Raw genomic sequence first — 21,270 nt, forward strand, 5'->3', positions numbered from 1 at the left:
AAAGGTAGCCCACACATTATTCAAATCTGAGGATAACAGACTTTTGACTAACCATTCATAAAGCTTTAGTAAATAAGATTTGAAGGACTCAAATATAGGAATGAGAGTCTCTTAATGCAGTTTATTTAACATCCAGGTAAATAAGTGTTTTATTTAAATGATTTTAGTAATGTTAAAACATTTTAAAGTGATAATTTAAAGTTTTTTTTTTTTAATTTTTTTTTTTAACGTTTATTCATTTTTGAGACAGAGAGAGACAGAGCATGAACGGGGGAGGGTCAGAGAGAGGTAGACACAGAATCTGAAACAGGCTCCAGGCTCTGAGCTGTTAGCACAGGGCCCGACGCGGGGCTCGAGCTCACGGACCGCGAGATCATGACCTGAGCTGAAGTCGGCTGCCTAACCGACTGAGCCACCAAGGCGCCCCTAAAGTTAAGTTTTAAAGTAATAATTATGCTTACAAAAGAACATAAATTAGCATGTGTGCTGTTAGTAAATGTCTAATATGTCACAACCTACATAATTGGCTTTGACCTGCAAAGATGGTAACCATACTCATGAAGCTTCAAATGGTGACTTTATCTAGGAAACTCACATATTGTATTTCTCACAACTCTAACAGGTAATAGCCAGGAGATGTTAACTAGCAATTGTGAAACTAAAAATGTTATCAGCAACAAGCTCTTTCAGTATCATCAGAATGTACTCAGCCTTTCTTTCCTGGACATTATCATAGAAACACATGATTCAAACAATTCACACACACACACACCCCACCCCCACACACATAATGAAAACCTAAGATGTTGACTGATAGATGAATGACTCACCTCCTCACTCCCCAAAAAGCAAAACAACCTTCAATTTTTTTGAGAAAAAGCCTTAAGAGGAGAAACTAACCCTTCATCCCCTACTTACTTGACAGCTATTGGCTAATATAACTAGAAAAGACAGAAATGCCTCACTCCTTACGTTTTTAAAAATATATACTTACTCCAAATAAGGACTTTATTAGTAAATTAAAGAGGGTATTTGAGGAAGACAATACATTACAAATAAATTTTTAAACTTATTTTTAAAAGTGCCACAACACATATGATTACCCAAAGAATCTTCAAAAATCTATTCTGAGGAAAAAAGCAAAGAATCTTTATTTCCAAGCCAACAAGCTAAAGTGAAGGTTTGGCCATACAGATAAAAAGGAACCTTAACTTCTTGATCTAGAGCAAATCCAAACAACAGCCAGGCCCTTGAAAACTAAAACAAGAAGGTAATTAAGAAAACTGGAGAATGAAAATGCACGGTCTACTGAAAGTTTGTGCTTGCTTAAGCAGCTTTAAAAACTCTTGCCTTTGTTAGAAATTACTTCAGTGCAGTGCTTTAAGTTGTTTTAATTCTCAAAAAAAAAAATTTTGAGAGAGCAAGCAAGCGAACAGGGGAGGGGCAGAGAGGGTGAGACAGAATCCAAAGCAGGCTCTGCACTGTTAGCACTGAGCCCTATGAGGGCTCAAACTCACAAATGGTGAGGTGAGATCATGACCTGACCAGAAACCAGGAGTCTGACTTAACCGACTGAGCCACCCAGGCGCCCCTATGTTTTAATTCTTAAAGTAAAATTTTCAAAGTGATTCATAAAGTAAGAAGCATGATTTATAGCAAAACCTCATTTTTCTAAGATTAGTAAGGGAGAGAGGGGTGCGGGTGTATTTTTTATTTCTCCTGATCCCCATTAATACTATGGTTTGCAGTTTCTCATACCCTGATTGGGCAGCATTGGTGCAAACCCCACAGAAAGGGGGGATTAAACAGAGCCGGCTCTTGGACTCTCAGAATGGGAAGAAGAAAGGAGTAATGAACTCACTACCTAGAGCTCCTTTGCACTTTGTCCCTTTGCATACAAGGAAGGTGTGCTCCAGACTGTGAAGCAACCATACTTCTTCCATGGAGAGGAAAACGGAATCCCCAGAGGCGCTCCATAAAGGAAAAGGATAAAAAAGCCCTCCCGGAACTTCAGTAAAGGTCAATGAAAGGAAGACGTCCCTGCCAACCTAACCCACCTCCCCACACCACCACTTCCTCCAGCCGGAAAGAAGGCCAGAACCCTCGCCCTGGCAGGAACCAGCGAGTAAACGTAGGCAGCAAAAGGGCGGTGCCACAGGAGCCAGCGCCCCGCGGCAGCTTCCCGAATCGGAAGGAGGGAAGGGGGGGCGGGGGGGGGGGGCGGTAGGAGCTGGCGAGCCTGCCCACACCCAGCCCGAATCAGGCGTGCCGACTCTTCCGCCTCAGCTACCCAGCAGGAGCCTGGACCAGCGAAGCACCGGTTCTGTGCACCGGTTGGGTCCCGTCCCTTAAGCTAGAGCCTCAGAGCCTCGGTGCATTCACCCACCCGCCGCTCACCAAGAATGGAAATCCCCCCGACCCACTTCCCGGCCTCCAGGGCGGCCTCGGTGGCGGAGAATTGCATCAACTACCAGCAGGGGACCCCCCACAAGGTGTTTATGGTGCAGACTATCAAACAAGCCAGCATGGAGGTGAGTCCCGCAGACGGCAGCGGGCAGGGGCCCGCACCTACTCGCTTTCCCTCCACTCCGGAGGGTCTCAGCCTCGTTCTTCGTGCGACTTCCCTTCCACTTCACCCTTGCCCGTTTGGGGACTAGGCAAGTCTAGGGAAGTTAACAGTTCTGGAGATAGTTGCCACTCCAGGGCAGTGAGGGCGGTTTGTTTTTTTCTTGGAAAGGCAGAGGCCGTTTTTTAATGGGCACTATTACAAAGAAATGGGAAAATGTTCTAAATGTGGGGCGGCATTTTACCCTTTACAGAGTGAAACCTGTAGGAACCATTCAAAAGAACCTTAAAACTGCTACTGTGTTTCTCATCTACTACGCTAATCTGAACAAAAACTCGTCTTCCAAACGATTCTTCTTTGCCTAAAATTTATGAACAATCCTTACCAGACCCTTTGACCGAAATGAAGGGGAAGCAAAAGCAAGAGAAACCGACAACCAAAGTCAGAGAAAAGCATTCTGGGCTGAAGCGTTTCTTTAACTACCCAAACACCACTGCCACAGACTGCTGTAAAAGATGTGCTCCCTCTGGCAAAGGGTTAACTTAAATGCTTACGGCCAAAGCAACCACTAACCAGCCTTGTTTCCATTTTACTAAAAGCTTAGTTATCTGATATAAAATACAACTAATAGGCTATAAGAGCTGACAGGGAGTAGATGTTACTTCAAAACTGCACCATATAATGAGGTATAAACTCTTAATTGTATCTTTGATTCAAAAGTGAAATACCTAAACATTTGTCTTACTTGCTAAAGTTTCATTTTGTAGGTCCACTAATGTGTAAGTAAAAATAATACTTAACATCTCTAGCCACTTTGCAGTTATCTGCCCCAAAATGGAATTCACCTTCATTGAACACGATTTGGAAGGTACACAGGGCTTTCTGAAAACCTTTTCTTTGGTATATCCTGTTTTTCGTCTTAGAATCAAAAGATGTTTCACAATTTCTTTTGTAGAGAATTTAGGATCACAGATCCAGAGGCTGAAGTCCTCTGATGATTGAAAGTGAATTATAACCTGCTATATATATATATATATATATATATATATATATATATATACATACACACACACACACACACATATATATATATGTACATATATATATGTATGTGTGTGTATATATATATATATATATATATATTTTTTTTTTTTTTTTTAATCCCCTCTCTGTTCTCATCCAAAATAAACCTGATAGAGGACTTCCTGAATCTGAAGTTCTATACATGGTGACATGCCTTTTTCAAGGTCTAAGGCTTTGATCATTTACCCCCGCCAGTCAGCCCTCTGCCTCCAACCAAATGAGAGTGTATTCTTCCAACAATACAAAGAACTGAGTTACTATTGTAATAACTCATCACGTTTTCTTAATAGGATATTCCAGGAAGAGGACATAAGTATTGCCTTAAATTTTCTGTGGAAGAAATTATCCAAAAAGTAAGTGAAATGTCCTTTATTATTAAATAAAATTTGATTCTAGAAATATTTTAGATCACCTTTGCTGATAAAATCGTATTAAGTTGTTGTGAAATCCCTGCCTTGAAAAAAATAATGACTATGCATAGGTCAGATTTTATGCTTTTTAAAATATATTGAGATACATGAGGTAATTCTATTGAGCTAGTTAGCAAAGACTCTACACATTTCAGTTCAAATAAATTCCCTTAAAAAATGTTATATACTCATAGGACAGTCTGAACTTATGCCTAATATGAACAAGTGAAGTAATTTACTCTCCAGTCATCATCACTTTCTTAAATGTCTGCCTTTCTCATTCTGTTTTTGATTTATTTGAAAGATATTTATGAGGAATAAAATGACCAAATGATACCACCATGTCAGATAAAAATCTTTCAGTAATGGGGCAAGGAAATTTTTAAAAAATATATTCCTGCCAAATAATTAGTGAGACAAACTTAAAAGAAAGGAACTGCAATTTGTAACACAACTATCTTAAAATTTTATAAAAAGCTTGCCCTTTTATTGAGCATAATTCAGAAGAGATACAGGCTAACATGAGATTTATTAAAAGACATCTAAGCTGCTAGACAGCCATTTTTCAAAGCAGAACCAATGCTACATTTTCTAATTTTATATGTAGATAAGATTACTATATCTGGGTTTGAGAATATTTCTGTTATTTCAGAAGCAGAGAGTGGAGTAACAGAAAGACTTAAAAAGTAACCAAAGGCTAGAGGTAGTATATAAAATCAGACTAAAATCTAGCCTTACAAATGGACACCCCATTAATACTGAAATAGTTAAAGTTTTAAGAACTTGTAAGATTATGAAACCCTGTAAGTTACAAAATAAGTTATCTATTTTAGATATCTTTAAGAAAAATGTAGGCCACACCCAATTAGATACCTCTGTAATAGACACTCTGAAGTTTCAAACACCATTAGAAGGCCAGCACTTTTAATGTTGTACCTCAAGAATGACAGCTAGTGATGGATGGCCTTCTACATGTAAAGATATTTTGCAAAATGTTTCAAACAGCAAGTTACACTGAACTGTACAGCTGAAGTACTTTACCCTCTAACGGGACAAGATACTGCACCAGAAGTCAACTTCACATTTGAAGGAGAAATTGGAAAGAACCCAGATAAAGAAGATAACACATTTTATCAAAGACTCAAGTCTATGAAGGAACCACTTGAAGCACAAAATATTCCAGGTATATAAATATGGCATGGAAAATTTCCTTTCAACTTTAAGATCAGTATTAATTATCCTCAAAACTGTTAGATGTTAACATTATGTTGGAAATAGACTGGCTTTTGCAAAAATATTCATTACCAATCTAATTCAACAAAAAAGGGCCTTGCAACTTTGTAGATCCAGGGCTTAAATTATATTCTGTACACATTTGAAGGAAACAAAGACATGACTTAGATTTAGATTTTCTTAAAGGTTAATATTGCATATATAAAGTAATTCCATTTATCATATAAATGTTTCCCTCCCCAGACAGTTTTGGAAATGTATCTCCAGAAATGAAGCCAGTTCGACATTTAGCCTGGGTTGCCTGTGGTTATATAATATGGCAGAATTCTACTGAAAACACATGGTATAAAATGGTAAAAATACAAACTGTCAAGCAAGTGGTAAGTGATTTGTATAACATATACTATTAACAAAGTTCATTTTACAGAAAGTGTGATGATTTATAATTGGATAAACAGTGTTCCTTTAGTCATTTTATATTAAAAATAGTGAGCCTGTTATTTTGAAGGAGTGAGACTTACAACCAAGGCTAAAAACAGTGAAGCTGCAGTTTCCAAGAGAGTGAAATATTGAGTTATAGGCAGTATAGCATTCAGTTCTTGTGCTCAGCTTAAAACATTATATCCTTTGGCAATCTAAATTTTGTGTTCAAATTTCTATAGGTATGCAATACTGAAACTACCTCTGTTTTCCTCCTCTATTGAAATGGTGGTGCCAGTGTTACTCAGAGACATGCTGGCATTTTTTTGCCCCAGGGATCAGCCGGAACAAAAATATTACAATCTTAATCTTTGTGAAGCTTGCTGAATATAAGTTTCTCCTATAACCCCTTTAGCCATAATCTACAACCTCCGTTTCTTGTTGATAGCCTGGTGTTTCAAGTCTGATAGGACTATTTAGAACTGCCTCTTTCTAGACTTTAAGGAGATAAAGTCAGCTTTACACTTTAGCCTTATTAAGAGGTTAAAAAGTCAACTGTTGGTATGTAAAAGATATAAAGAAAAACAGTACAAAGAAACCACAACAAACAGTCTGAGCTCTGTCAGTGAAAAGGACTTTCCACATGACTTGTTTTGGCTTGCTGGTAACAAACTGCAAGGCAACTGGAGCACCTTTGCTCCACAGGCTTTTGTAACCACATGATACCTACGGGCACTGGGGGGCAGGACACCCTATCACAGTTGTCACAACATGATGCCAAATCCCTAACAAATCTACATTTTCAGAAACAGCCTTTTTCTAATGCACTTCTGTAGATATCAGCTTTGGTTACAACATTCCTGTAGGGGTACTGAGGCCTCAAATAATTGAGTAACAGGTCCAGGTTACAGAAATTACACAGTCATAATCATGGTTTTCAAGGCATGTTTTTGTAGCAAAATATACACAAGACAGTACTAGCAGTTTTATGAAAGAAAACTCCTGTAACCGTTCATCAAAGTTTTAAAGCATTAACTAAAATTTCAGCAGAAAGGTTTATTGCACATTTATAATCCCTGTTAACCAAAGGAGCCACAGCAGCTTGTGCTGTCCCTCGGAGGCTAGGGTTTGTTTCAATACATTGATTATAAGCCAAGAACCTTGTACAGCAAATCTCTGGTGAATGTAGTTTAAAGTCTGTGGATGCAGTATTTCTGTGTATATGGTGTAGATGGTATAAATACTTTGTATGTCCAAAGCAATAAGCAGCACAAAGCTTTAATTATAAAACCAGATAACTACATTAAGTTTCACTATTCTCAATTTTTAAAAAGAAAATTTCTATTATAAAATTGGTTTCCTTTAATGTAAACACTCATTCCAGTAGTTTATCCCTTAAATAATGCTTTTCTGCATAATGGAAACATTAAGGAATCTTAAATGACACTCTTTAATCATTAATACTCTAAAGCAGCTATCGCAGCCCAGAACCTAAAAAGGGTACACGAAATTCATTTATTTATTCTGTGAGAGTGTGTGTGAATGAGGGAGGAGCAGAGAGACAGGGAGCAAAAGAATCCCAAGCAGGCTTCACACTGCCAGGGCGGAGCCCGACATGGGGCTTGAACTCACGAACCATGAGATCATGAACTGAACCATCAAGCGTCGTCTGCTGAAAAGACTGAGCCACCCAGGCACCCCAAGGGTACACAACTTTTAGAGTACCAGGTGGAAAATCATGATTTTAAAATGTAGGTTAAAAGAAAACTTACTTTATAAGAACACAGTTTATCTGATCAGGCTAAGTAAATTATAACATTCAATTTTTTAATTTTTACTTATTAAATGCAAGTATTATAATCATCTAGTAATGAAAGCTCAATTTTAAAATGAACATATCATTTCTGCCAAAGATATGAAGTTTCAAACACCAGGTTTTTATTTTTTATGATAGCAAAGAAATGATGACTTCATTGAATTCGACTACACCATTCTACTTCATGACATTGCATCTCAGGTAAAGTACCTTTTACCTTTATCTGATGGGACTTTGAAAACGGAGACTTGTAGCCACAGCGTATACCCAAGTCATAATTCTGACTCTAAGTAAGAATTCATGTAAATTAAAATAGATACCAGGCTGAAGTATATTATACTGGTAGCCATTTAACTTCTTTTATGCTGCTCTTTGTAAGGACTATTTTGTCCTATAAACCCAACACTGTTTTCTTAAATGTTTTCTGAATTTTATCACAGCATTAGTTTCCTTTACTTGCAGGAGATTATTCCTTGGCAAATGCAAGTTCTCTGGCATCCACAATACGGTACTAAAGTAAAGCATAACAGCCGTCTGGCAAAGGAAGCACAACTGGAATAAATGAAGATCCTAACGCTGGATGAAGTGTCAACATGCTTATAAATGCTGTGTACTCCAGATCTTCATGGATCCCTAGCTTATGGGGCCAAATTGCAAAGTGTCACTCTGTATAAATGTCTTCATTACAGTATAGAACTATACAGATTCTGTAACAGTGTCATGATGTACAAGTGTCCCAATACTAATAGTGGTATGTATATCCCATAATAAAAAGCTTCAGTCCCAGTCTCCTAGTACGTTTGTTTTGCATACTTACGGGACAGGGGCAGTAATGGTCTCCCTGAAAGCAACCTTTGGCTTTCCTGTGACACAAGGACAGCCATATTCTCTTTCCATCCTCTAAAAAGAACAGGGGAGATAATATTTTGGTATGTTTAAAAAAATAAACTGAAAGAAGAACAATCTTAAGAATCTTAACTACCTCTGAAGCACTTGTCTAAACATAATAGATTAAAAAAAAAAGACAAACTTTAAATCACTTAAGTATCTTAGAAAGGTTAGAGACATGATATTAAGTAATACAAACTGCTTTTAAAGATTTTATGTAAATGAATTCTACTTAAGACTCATGAACTTACACTTACCTCTAATCTATCCACTAAAACTTCACACCTTTTTTCTATACTATTACATATTCACTGGAATGTTGTCAGTTTTCTACTGTCTTAACTTCTAAAATGTGATCACAACCAGAATTTTTAATCATAAGTCATATAGCTTTTGTTTTCATTCACAGACACAGAAGAACTTTCCTAGGAAAATATGGCCCATCTACTCTATTATCTATATTCTAATGATCTTCAAGCACTAACTTGAAAAGAAAACAGGCAAGAAATGGCCTGAAGAGTGGATACTGATGGGCCAACTTCCTCAGCAGGTCTCTCCCAACGGGTGGTCTCCCTAAGGCTGGGTCCAGGATTTACCTGACCCAACTAACAATGACGTAGGGAATGGATGGATGGTCTTATTGCAAATACTGAGCCTTGATTCTAGCAGTCTACAATATTTTACAAATAAAAGGATTCAGAAATCAAAAAGAATTAACTTGTAACACATAGTAACATTTGTAACACAGTATGCCACATCTGGATAGAAACCAGAATGAAGTCTGAAGAACTACTATTAGTTTACAGTCATTAGACTGAGAACTATTGACTTGTAACAAAACAGAAACATAAATACAATGAATTTAAGTTAATTTTCTTGTTATTCATTACCTGAGCATAGATTTCCAGGTGTAATTCCCCCATGCCAGATACGATTGTCTCTTTGCTCTCAGTGTCGAAGTGGACTTTAAATGTAGGGTCTTCTCTTGTAAACCTGCCAATACCTTTTGAAAATTTTTCCAGATCATTCTTTAAAAACAGAAAGTCATTACACATTTTACTAAGCATGATAAGCAATAGGACTGTTGAAAGAACTTTACTGAATGAAATCAAATACATTAACAGCTAGGAAATAACAATGATCCCCACCTAGCTCCTAGGCCATACCCTTTCAATATTTGAGCTTGGACACCACACAGTCAAGACAGCAGTGAATGGCTAGCTGACAGAATTCTTTCTATAACAAGATAGAAAACAAGAGTCCAAGACTTACCTATGCCCTTTCCTATTCTCAGATATACAGAAACTATCCACTTGTGGGGAAAACTGCCCATGAAGGGGAAAGAAGAACCTATGTTACTGTTACGTTTTAGAAATCCTATACACAATCAAAGGAATCAGTATACTTACCAAGACTTGATTGTAGCTTCAAGCAGAACAGTTAAGACCAAGAATAAGGCAAATGCCACAGTGGGACTTCCCCCTTTCAAAACAACCTGCTTGGATGTGGTTGGATGTGCCTTTATTCTTCTTAGATGTAATTCCATACATGGTAAGCAGAATAATGGTCCTCTAAGGATATGCCCTAATCCTCCCAAACCTGTGAATTTACTTTATGAGGTGAAGGGGACTTTACAGATATGATTAAGATTACAGACACTGAGATGGGGAAATTACCATGAAGAATCTGAAGAATCTTTAAAAAGGAAGAGGAGTACAGAAGGTTAAGTCAGGGAGATAGAATGAGGGAAGAAGAGGCAGAAGACATCTGAAGCACAAAAGGGACTCATTTCATGGTTGACAGCATTGAAGACAAGACATAAGCCCAGGAAGATGGGCAGCCTCTAGTGACCGTCATCTGGGAAATGGGGACCCCAGTTCTAACAGCCACAAAGAGCTGGATTTTGCCAACAATCTGAGTTAGCTGAAAATAAAATGTCCCCTGGAGCCTCCAGAAAGGAAAACAGCTCTGTCAATACCTTGATTTTAGCCAATTAAGAACTACCTCAGATTTCTAACACTGTAAAAGAATATACTTGTGTTATTTTAAGCCACCAAGTTTGTGGTACTTTCTTACGGCAGCAATAGGAAACTAACACACCCTGGATCACCAGTATTTAACAGCTATCACATGTGCATGGAATCATTCTATATGTGTATGCTCTGTGTATGTTCCTCAAATTCTAACTACAATGCTGCAAGACAGAATTATCCACATTTCACAGGTGAGGAAACTAGGTATAGAAAGGTGAAGTGACTTGCTCAAGGCCACAGAGCTAGTGCATGGCAAAGCTGGGAATGAATCCTGGGTCAGTCGATCTCTGAAGTCTCTTGCCTTTTCGCTACACTATGTATTTTCAACTTACTAGAAAATCATCCCTGCCCCACTATTGAGATTCACAGCTTTATGCAGTGACTTCATTATTTGAATTAAATTTGACTTTACTCCAGCAAGCAGATGGCCCTAAGACACCAAAAAACCTTTTAGATACTGATGCCTTTGATTTCCCTCTATTGTTGTGAACTATCAACAGTTAAATACCTTACATAGACTCTAAATTAGGAATGAAGAAGCACAGTATCATTAACTTCTGTCCCTGAACGTTCTGAAGGGAAAAGCAAACAATTTTGCAAAGCACCTAGAATTGTGGCATTTCACTGTGTGGTAAGATGCAAGGTTTGCCTTTTCTCAAATTTCTGATATGGAAGGATTTAATGTTTCTTACTCCCTCAACATCCTCTTTTCTGTATCGAGAAGGGTCTGGAAAATCTCATTTCCTCAAAAATGAGGAAGTAGTACCTGTTAATGTATTCACAAGACAATAAACCAGAGTATGTTCTGTAAACAATAGCTCCCAGATGACAAGAGGTCATAAAGTGTTCACTCAATGCATGAATGAGTTCAATTCACGATATTAACATGACTATTATGAATATCAAAGCAACTTTAAGAACTCAGTTATGACAGCAATGCAAATTAAACCTATTCAAGCAATTCTGGTTTCATAAAAAGCAAATGACATCAAGTCCAATCATAGAAAGAAAAACAGTCTTGTTTTAGGCTTTCCACATTATAACCAGACATGTACTTCCTAACTACCACAAATCCAGAGATGTATTATAATCCATGAGGCAATTAATCTATACAGTAATCTAATGTACTTCAGTGGGGTTTTACTACAACTTAAGACAAATGTCCCTGTTTCCCCTTTTCATTCCTTTATGATGTGAATCTAGGAAAATATTCTTATTACTTTGGAGCTAGTGATATTGTAAAGAGTTGGAAAGTACAGTCTCGTACCAATTTTAATACCACCAATTTTTTCAGATATAGTGTGAAAATTACTACCAACAGACTGGGTGGTTTTTTTTTTAAGTTTATTTATTTATTTTCAGAGAGAGAGAGAGAGAGAGAGTGAGTGAGCAAGTGGGAAAGGGGCAGAGAGAGGGGGGGAAAGAATCTCAAGTAGATTCCACACTTCCAGTATAGATCCTGATGCGGGGCTCAAACCCACGAAGCCACAAGATCATGCATGACCTGAGCCAAAACCAAGAGTCAGACCCTTAACCAACTGAGCCACCCATATGCCCCCAGACTGGTAGTTTTAAAAGGTGATCTCGGGGCACCTGGGTGGCTCAGTTGGTTAAGCGTCCAGCTCTTGATTTCAGCTTAGGTCATGATCTTGTGGGTTCCTGGGATTGAGCCCTGAGTTGGGCTTTGCACTGACAGTGTGGAGCCTCCTTGGAGTTCTCTCTCTCTGCCCCTCCCCTGCGTGTGCATGCATGCTCTCTCTCAAAATAAATAAACATTAAAAAAAAAAAAAAAAAAGGTAATCTCAATACCAAAAGAAGAAATAGAGACCATGAGATTGCTGGTTATCATAAGATACTATATGCATTGTGAGCTCAAGTTTTTACTGTGATATACTGAGTTTGACACCCATCTCCTACCTTGTTAGAAGGCTTCATTGCTATTGAAATGACAGGATCAGGAACATGAATTGACTCCTAAAACATTTTTTAAAAGAACAGAGAAGAATTCAAATACAGTATTGGTCCAGGAATGAATGAATTTTAATGTGCTACTTACAAAAGTATAAATACTAGTCAACATGTTTAGACTAGATGATATATAGTGTGATATATAGTGTGGTCTGTTTCATATTAAATGCATCAATAATACATTAATAAATGCACACATTTACATAATCTCCTCCCTCCCCAAATAACAAAAATAAATTATTTATTAACTGTTTAAGACCTCTAAGTTTACTGACACATTCAGTTTAAACATAATCATAATGAACCCAATGCCAAGATGTGGAATTTCTTATTGGCTAGTGGCTACATGTACTGTTGCCATCTTTTGATAAGTTACTTTATTTAATCAAAGTATACCATGACCATTGATAAAACAGAGAAAGGGCACTAGATTCTTTATACGTATGATACCTCATTCAATCAATCACAACTCTGACAAGCAGATGTTATTATCCCCATTTTACAAATTAAATTATTAAGGGCTTGGAAAGAAGACAAAATAACTTGGCCAAGGGCCAGTAAGGAGAATAGGGCAAAGGTGAGACTCTAATCACGGTCTATTTGCTTCAAAGCCTAAGCACTTCGCACAACCTCCAGTCCCTCATATTATTAGTGACAAATATTTAGAGAAGGCCTTATCAATAATATTTGTTTACAAAACATGCCCCTTCTCTAGATCCCCCCCAAAATCTGTACAGATTTTGATTTTTTTGTAGTATCTTAAGTCAAAATGTAAAACCATAGATCTTAGAGAATATTTATTTTATACAGAAAAACTAAATTATAAAATTATGACTGCGTCACACAATACAGGAACTATTATAGTGCTCATCTATTAGGGATAGACCAGTTCTTATGTAAAGAACACACTATAAATTCCTTCACTGCAAATTCCTATCCCCCTGTGTATTCCTATTCTTTCTTTACTGAATTCAGCTTGAACAGATGATTTTACTGTCAGAGAGCCTGCTCTCCTACAGGCGCAAAAAAGGGAAATGAGTGAAGGGGATTCACAGGCAGGAACTGCTCAAGCATGCTCTTTCCTTTGGGATCCTTCAGCGACGAAAAGCCATTGAGTTCCACAGGGCAGCCTGTCTGCAGTAAGACTGTTTAGTTGCACCTCGCCTTCAAGCAGGGTTCCACTCTGTTATCCCCTAGTCTACATGTTCCAGTTCTCTGGGGGACTGAAGCAAGGGTCCACTCTGGCTGCTAGATTAGTAAGTAAGGGGCACTCCACTGGGACCGGCCTGATGGCAACAGGAATTAGAAGGGAATCCTATGGGGAGGCAGATCTCAAGAGCAGAGGAATCGGCACTACACAGTCCCGGTGTATCTAGTGAAGAGTTCTCCCTCCATGCTAAACCTAACAGGACCGTGGAATTATTTTACTAAGAAAAATCAGATAACTTACATAGAGCATTTGTCTGACATCCAAAGAGCCACCCACAACAAATCTACTGATGCCTGTGGCAATAAATAAAAACTTCTGTGATTGTTTTTTCTGAAGTACTAAATGTACTATATAAAAACAAAGACTTTTAAAACTCAAATGACAAACAGCTTTGAAATGAAATGACATACCATAGAAAGGCCACTATTATTTTTATTTGTGAATGTGTCTCCACTAGCACAGTCGATGCCAAACAATGCACAGATGTCTCCAGCATACACTTCCTCAACATCCTAAATAAAAGAATAACATAAAATAATGCTTGCAAGTAATACAAATCAGGACATAGTAACTAAAAAGTAATTACACAATAAACACATTGTACATAAACAAGTATGGCAGCATCTCACCATGGATTCTACAGAGAATGAATTATAGAACCAGTGCAATACCAACAATCAACCACAGCAAGATATAGCTTGAATAGGGCCTTTATTTAAACCGTATCTTGATTGACAAGATTTTACTTTAAATGGACATTTAGAGCTATGGCATCATTATTTGGAGGATATGTAGTAGTGAAAGTGCACAGAGCCTCACACTTCTAAAGTGATTTCTATGGATTAAAAAGGATGTATTACACCTGGGTGGCACCTGGGTGGCTCAGTAGGTTAAGTGTCCGACTCTGGATTTTGGCTCAGGACATGATCTCATGGTCGTGAGATCGAGCCTCGCATCGGGCTCTGCACTGACAGCATACAGCCTACTTCTCTCTCTTCTCTCCTGTCTCTCTCCCCCTCTCCCTACCCCTCCACTGCACTTGTGTGCATGCACGCTCGCTCTCTCAAGATAATTAAAAAAACAAACAAAAAAGGATGTATATTATACGTGTTGCCACAGTCCAACAATGACATATGTATGACAAAGACGTAAGAGGAAAAACTGCAAAGGAAGTTTTGAAAATAAAGGCAGGGGAATTCAGCTCATGTACTTAAAATAATTTTAATTTCTCACAGATGCAAGCAGTCAAGTAAACACAGGAAATCAAGAACAAAGCACTGGTGCCTCTTAAGTTTCCTAGTTTTTGTCCACTTATATTGACAGTTCATTCATAACAGCTGTGGCTGTGAATGAGCAAGTGTGCCTGAGTCTAACATTTACACAGATAAACACATCTCCTAGCCTCTGGCCGGCCCATAAAAACAAACGGCTGTGACAATCACCAATCCCTCTATAATGCCCCCTGCTGCCTATCTCACAAAACAGCAATTGCATCCAATTTGAAAGACTGCTCACTCACCTTCCAGGAGAGACAAAGTTATGGTTACCACAAATTTCTGAAAGTCATAAGCTTTTGCTGACAAATAAACCTCTCTAGGAATAGAAGTGACTTGGGAAAGAGCGGGAGGAGGAGACAACTTCACACACTTAGCATTTCTACCAAGACTTAATCCTAAAAGACCACAGAAGGCATGGATAGATTCAGAACCAATTCAAAAATTCAAGCCATAAACCAAAGTTTATTTCCCAGATAAGATCTTGAGAGGCTCTAAATCTTCAGATGGATTTCAGCACCAATAAGGTCCTTCTGGGGGGCTGGTTCTATAATAGGAATGAAAAGCTCTAGGGTTAAATAGGGCTTTCACACAGGCCATACTTGTGAAAGTTAATTCCCTGAACAATGTTGGACACTGTGTATGAACTAATTACTCTCAACTGCCTCTGAAAACCACTTACATTGTCCTAACACCTATTACATACTCTTTGTGATGGCAGTTCTTGAGAAAGGTGCTGAATCTTGTGTTCTGAGTCTTAGGGAACTAATTGTCCTTTCTCCTTAACCTTGGCCATTGAGGAAATACAGCTAATCACAAACAGTGGCATAAAATGTGTCCTTAACATCTAGTAATTTAGCCCATACCAAAGTGCGACATCAGAATTATAGCAGGGGCACCTGAGTGACTCAGTCGGTTAAGCGTCTGACTTCGGCTCAGGTCATGATCTCACAGTTCATGAGTTCAAGCCCAAGGGTGGATTCTGTGCTGATAGCTCGGAGCCTGGAGCCTGCTTCAGATTCTGTGTCTCCCTCTATCTCTGCCCTTCCCCTGCTCACACTCTCTCTCTCAAAAATAAATAAATGTTAAAAAAAAAATTAAAAAAAAAAAAAAAGAATTATAGCATATCTAAGTAAAAAGGAAGAAGTTAGGAAAACACATTCAAGTAGAAGTGATTTTCTTGTGGGGCTCAGCATACCAAGAAGGAAGATCTATTTCATGTGAATTGCATTTGTGATATTTCTGATCTCCCAACAAGGACCTCTACTTGCCTCCATCATGTCGGCGTGCATGCGAACCAGCCGTTGCACCCGCACTTTCTTTCCCGTCCGCGTGTTACAGATGGTGTCACCCTTCTTCAGTTCTCCTTGATAATTGCGGACATATGTTAACTGTCCAAATCGCCCAGCCTAGAAGTCAAGATTGGGTAAGGGCAGAAAGAAGAAAAAAGAGATGTAAGAATCAAAATTAGGAGAAAAACTTCACAACAACCTCCAATTATTCCCTATCAATTTTAGTAGTATACTTTATATATATAAAATACTTTATATACTTTATATATATAAAATACTTAAAAATATCAGCTTTGAATATACATGAGTTAAATGGTTGTTGCTGGTCTTTTTGGTATCACAATCCAAGATATTACTTCTGATTCTTCTGAAATAAAAATTAGAAAATAATTTTAAATTGTGTATGTAATAAGGAAATATCCTTTTGCCTTCTAATATTATTTCATAAGTTCAGTTTAATACAATAAGATGTAAACACAAATCAGTTATAATTATTGGAAAGACAATATATATTGGAAAGAGCAAAAATATTATCAGAAATGGTAAAGCTGTACTATACACCTAGAAAACCTTTGATAAGCACCTGGAAAGCTATACAGTTTGTTTTTTTTTTTTTTTTTTTTTTTGAGAGAGAGAGAGGGCACAATTGAGCAAGGGACAGAAAGAGAGGGAGAGAGGGTGAGAGGAAAGGAGAGAGAGAAGTGGGGGTCACCCAAAGCAGGCTTTGAACTCACGAACCATGAGATTACAACCTGAGCCAAAGTCAGATGCTTAACCAACTGAGCCACCCAGGTGCCCACAAAGAAGCATTCTTTAAAATAACTGAATATAAAATAATCAAGGATCAATTCCTCCTCAATATTAACACTAACCAATTAGATATGCTTTAAAAGTTGCCAATTCTTCCCATGCTAATTTACAGGTTTAACACAATAGCAAAAAAATTCCCAAGAGGAATTTTTAAACATTTGATTAATGATTTTAAAATTCATTTAGAAGAATAAATGGATAAAAATAGAAATTTCTGAAGAATTAAGGCAATAAGAAGCTAACCCCGACTGATATAAAAATATATTAAATATTCCAAACTTAACAAGTACAGAAGTACTATTAAAATGCCACTAACATTCTTTGCACAGCTAGAACAAACAATTCTAAAATTTGTATGGAACCACAAAAGACCCTGAATAGCCAAGGCAATTCTGAAATTTTAACAAAAACAAAACAGGAGGCATGATGAGTCTGGATTTCAAGCTACATTAAAATGCTATGTCATCAAGATGATATGGTCCTGGCAAAAAAACACACACATAGATCAATGGAACAGAACAGAGAACCCAGAAATGGACCCACAACTATAAGGTCAACTAATCTTCGACAAGGCGAGAAAGGAATAACCACTGGAGAAAAGACAGTCCCTTCAACAGATGGTGTTGGGAAAACCGGACAGCAACATGCAGAAGAATGAAAGTGGACCACTTGCTCATACCACCCAAAAATAAATTCAAAACGGATGAAAGACCTAGATGTGAGACAGGAGGCCATCAAAATCCTAAAGAACACAGGCAGCAACTTTTCGACGTTGGCTATAGCAACTTCTTACCAAACATGTCTCCGGAGACAAGGGAAACAAAAGCAAACATGAACTACTGAGACCTCATCAAAATAAAAAGCTTCTGCACAGCCAAGGAAACAATCAGCAAAACTAAAAGGCAACCAACAGAATGGGAGAAGATATTTGCAATGACATATCTGATAAAGGCTTAGTATCCAAAATCTATAATGAACTTATCAAACACAACACCCAAAAAACAAACAACCCAGTTAAGAAATGGGCAAAAGACAAGAAAAGACACTTTTTGAAAGAAGACATCCAGATGGCTGACACAAGAAAAGATGCTCAACATCATTCATCATCAAGGAAATACAAATCAAAACCACAGTGAGATATCACTTCATACCAGTCAGAATGGCTGAAATTTATTAATAAGACAAGAAACAACAGGTGGTGGTAAGGATGCAGAGTGGAACCCTTTTGTTCTATTGGTGGGAATGCAAACTGGTGTATCCACTCTGGAGAACAGTATGGAGGTGCCTCAAAAAGTTAAAAATAGAACTACCCTACGATCCAGCAATTGCACTATTTGGTATTTACCCAAAGAATACAAAAGTACAGAGTCAAAGGGGTACATGCACCCCAATGTTTACAGCAGCATTAACTACAATAGCCAAACTCTCTCTCTCTCAAAAATAAACATTTAAAAAAATTCTTAAAATAAATAAATAATACTCAATGCTGATAAAGATGCACTGAAATAATACATTACTCTGAGAGTATGACAGGAATCTGGCAAGAAAGCATTCATTCCTTTAATTCAGTAATCACCATTCTAGGAATCCTAAGAAGACATTCTTACATATATATATTTTTAAAAGCTTTACACATAAAAATTGTCACTGCAATGTTATTTGTACTTTTTAATTTAAAATTATCTTTTTCTTTTACAAGAAGTGTATTGTAAAAATTTTTAAATGAAAACTAAGAAAACGTCTCCAAAATATAATCCCATTACAGAAATAACCACTCTTAACACTTCGAACTTATCTACCTTTTTTCTCCACTTACAACATATGAATAGAAGCAATGACACCCTAACAAAAAGTACACCCCCATACTCAAATCTTGGTTTCTAATATCATTCTTGATTAAAAAGAACCAAAGCACCTAGAGAAATGGTTGATTCTAGAGCTGGGACAGGGAGTACACATGATAAGCATGGAGGATCCTATAGTGTCACAAAGTCAGGAAGTATTTGAAAGAACACAGGAGCAACCGAAAGAGCTCCAATGGCCAAACCTGGGCAACAAAATAAATAACGTACTATTCATTGTATCTCACAATAAATATCCATGAGGCCATACTGATATAAAGGAATGACTGAATAAAAATATAAATGGGGGAAAGAAGACAACACCCACATAACTGACAGTGGATACTGTTTCCTCAAGGGGGTAGAGCATAATTCCTCCCCCCTTAAGCATGGGCTGTGTACAGTAACTTCCTTTTAAAGAGGCTGTATGGAAGGCGGGGGGGGGGGGGGGGGCTTTTAGCAGAGCAATCTGTAACCAAATCTTTCATAGTCATTTTGTAATAGGAAGAAAACCTTAAAAGAATATTTCTACATATAGCAGTTAAATACATTAGAAAGCCACTTACCTCCAGTTTAAAAGCCAGGCCTACAAACGGGTGGGAACTGTTTCTTTCAGAGTTCATGAAGATTTTGTTTTTCTCTTTTGAGTCACTTAAAAGAAATGTAAATCTGTGAGATGCAGTATTTGATATTTCTTGTATATCAATTTGTTTCATCAGAGTATTACCTGGGCAAAAGCACATGCATGCTAAACATTTGTACCTCCCATAACTGAAATTTCACTGAAAGAGATGAGTAAGAATAACTTCTCAGGGCTTAATTACTACATTGTGACAGGACCAGAGTAGACTAAAAACACAGAAGTGCCAGTTTAAGAAAAGAAAAATAATCAATGAGACCTTTAAAAAGTTTGTTTCGCAAAGCTTTTTTTGGGGGGTATGACCAAAACCAGCTGGTCCCAAATGAAAAAATTTACTAATGATGCAAACCTTGGTAGATAATAAACCATACTTCTTTCTAACTCACAGAATATGATATGGAAAGTGGTATAATATTTTTCTAGATGTCAAAAGTGTTATCCAAATAGAAATGGGCGATTGATTTTAGTAAATTACAGGGAAAAAAACACAAACACAACTTAATCAAAAGAACCACTCTTAAATTCTTTCATAGTATGTGTTAAAATATTTGTGTATAAACTAAGATTCAATTTCCAAGACTTACTCGTCCTGATTGAGAATAGCATAATTTTGGACTTCAGATGGATTTGGGAGGTATTCTAAAACAGCATCTAGAAGGGGCTGAACTCCCTTGTTCTTCAAAGCGCTTCCCAAAAAGACAGGAGTAAATGACCTATTTAGAGTAGCTCTTCGGATTGCACGCTACAAAAGAAAAAAAAATTAATAATTATTAATCTTAAAAAAAGTTTTGTATTTCAAATTAATTACAAACCAACAAGTGAATAAAATGAACTGGTACTCATTGGAGTACAGGCTATTGTGCAGACTAGAATCAGGTCCTCTATAACTTAAGGTCAAAATACAAGAAAAAAAAATCAGTTCCTTTTTCAGGGCTAGGAAGCGATTCACTGTATAAGCACTTTTGACACTCTTGCAGTGTCACTAATTTTCAATATGACCAAAAATACATACATACACATAAAAAAAGAGGCACACACACACAGAATTGTGTAAACAGTATGCTAACAATTATGTAAAACATAAGGAAAAGTAAAACACACAATCTCTGGGAAGATACACCACAATCTATTAACTGGTAACCTGTTATCAGGAAGAGGCAGAGAACTAGGCAAATGGGAATCACATGCGAGATTTTTTCTTTACTGTATACTTTTGTATGTTTTTAAATGTTTAAAACAATGAAAAACAGCATCTATTAAAAAACGTTTAATTAACAGATTTGTTTTCTTTTTTAAAATATAACATACATACAGGAAGCCAAGGAGTACAAATCACTCACAAATTAAGGACCATGATTGTAACAGGCTCTAAAATAACAACCTCCAGGTCATACCCCACTCTATTGCAAGCACTATTAATGTGTCCCAGCTGTATGCCCCAGGTGGCCCTCCCAGCTAAGCAGGCCTCTGAGGAGCTGTAGGTCTTAGCAGCCGGAAGAGGTCAACAGCAGTGCTGTAGCCACAAGCCGCCACAGCAGAAATACGGAGCCAGTGTACAAGTCTTTCTCAGTCCTCATGAAAAAATAGAAAACTAGCTACTCCAAGAAACATGTACAATCACAATTTCCAAACAAACCACAGTGAACAGTAGCATAACAGCTGCATACGATAAAGGGAGTATAAAATAGGGGAAAATATGCATAACAAGAAAGAAATTGCTGTATGAAATTATCACAAAAGCTTGTTTTTGCTGTTGCTAGGATCCACAAATGGCTACCTTACTAAC

At 37.4% G+C, this 21,270-nt stretch overlaps 2 protein-coding genes across 3 annotated transcripts in view; one reads left to right on the top strand and one right to left on the bottom strand.

The window, feature by feature from the left end:
- The window catches only part of GFM1 (G elongation factor mitochondrial 1), a 46,171-nt gene that overhangs the window by 12,312 nt on the left and 12,589 nt on the right, over positions 1 to 21,270 (bottom strand). Inside the window, exons 7-13 of the mRNA XM_015066011.3 lie at positions 20,069 to 20,226; positions 19,411 to 19,495; positions 16,173 to 16,310; positions 14,038 to 14,139; positions 12,367 to 12,423; positions 9,307 to 9,444; positions 8,346 to 8,428 (exon numbers count right to left, since the gene is read on the bottom strand). Of these exons, the coding sequence (XP_014921497.1) occupies positions 8,346 to 8,428; positions 9,307 to 9,444; positions 12,367 to 12,423; positions 14,038 to 14,139; positions 16,173 to 16,310; positions 19,411 to 19,495; positions 20,069 to 20,226 (761 nt within the window). The remainder of the gene's footprint in view (positions 1 to 8,345; positions 8,429 to 9,306; positions 9,445 to 12,366; positions 12,424 to 14,037; positions 14,140 to 16,172; positions 16,311 to 19,410; positions 19,496 to 20,068; positions 20,227 to 21,270) is intronic.
- LXN (latexin) lies at positions 1,908 to 8,314 on the top strand. 2 transcript variants are annotated; one of them, XM_053221268.1, is made up of 7 exons: positions 1,908 to 2,131; positions 2,287 to 2,531; positions 3,940 to 4,002; positions 5,065 to 5,242; positions 5,536 to 5,672; positions 7,667 to 7,729; positions 7,991 to 8,314. In XM_053221268.1, exons 2-7 carry the CDS (start codon positions 2,403 to 2,405, stop codon positions 8,087 to 8,089), a joined length of 669 nt encoding a protein of 222 aa, XP_053077243.1. In that variant the 5' UTR covers positions 1,908 to 2,131; positions 2,287 to 2,402; the 3' UTR covers positions 8,090 to 8,314. The 2 variants fall into 2 exon arrangements, with proteins under 2 accessions (XP_053077243.1, XP_014921498.1); XM_015066012.3 differs by lacking the exon at positions 1,908 to 2,131 and having other exon boundaries at positions 2,216 to 2,531.

Source organism: Acinonyx jubatus, chromosome C2, assembly GCF_027475565.1.
Source record: "Acinonyx jubatus isolate Ajub_Pintada_27869175 chromosome C2, VMU_Ajub_asm_v1.0, whole genome shotgun sequence".
Classification (NCBI taxonomy): domain Eukaryota; kingdom Metazoa; phylum Chordata; class Mammalia; order Carnivora; family Felidae; genus Acinonyx; species Acinonyx jubatus.

Coding starts and splice junctions, on each gene's coding strand:
- LXN (XM_053221268.1), top strand. CDS start 2,403: ATGGAAATCCCCCCGACCCACTTCCCGGCCTCCAGGGCGGCCTCGGTG. Junction 2,532..3,939: donor TCAAACAAGCCAGCATGGAG/GTGAGTCCCGCA, acceptor TTTTCTTAATAG/GATATTCCAGGAAGAGGACA. Junction 4,003..5,064: donor TGGAAGAAATTATCCAAAAA/GTAAGTGAAATG, acceptor TGTTTCAAACAG/CAAGTTACACTGAACTGTAC.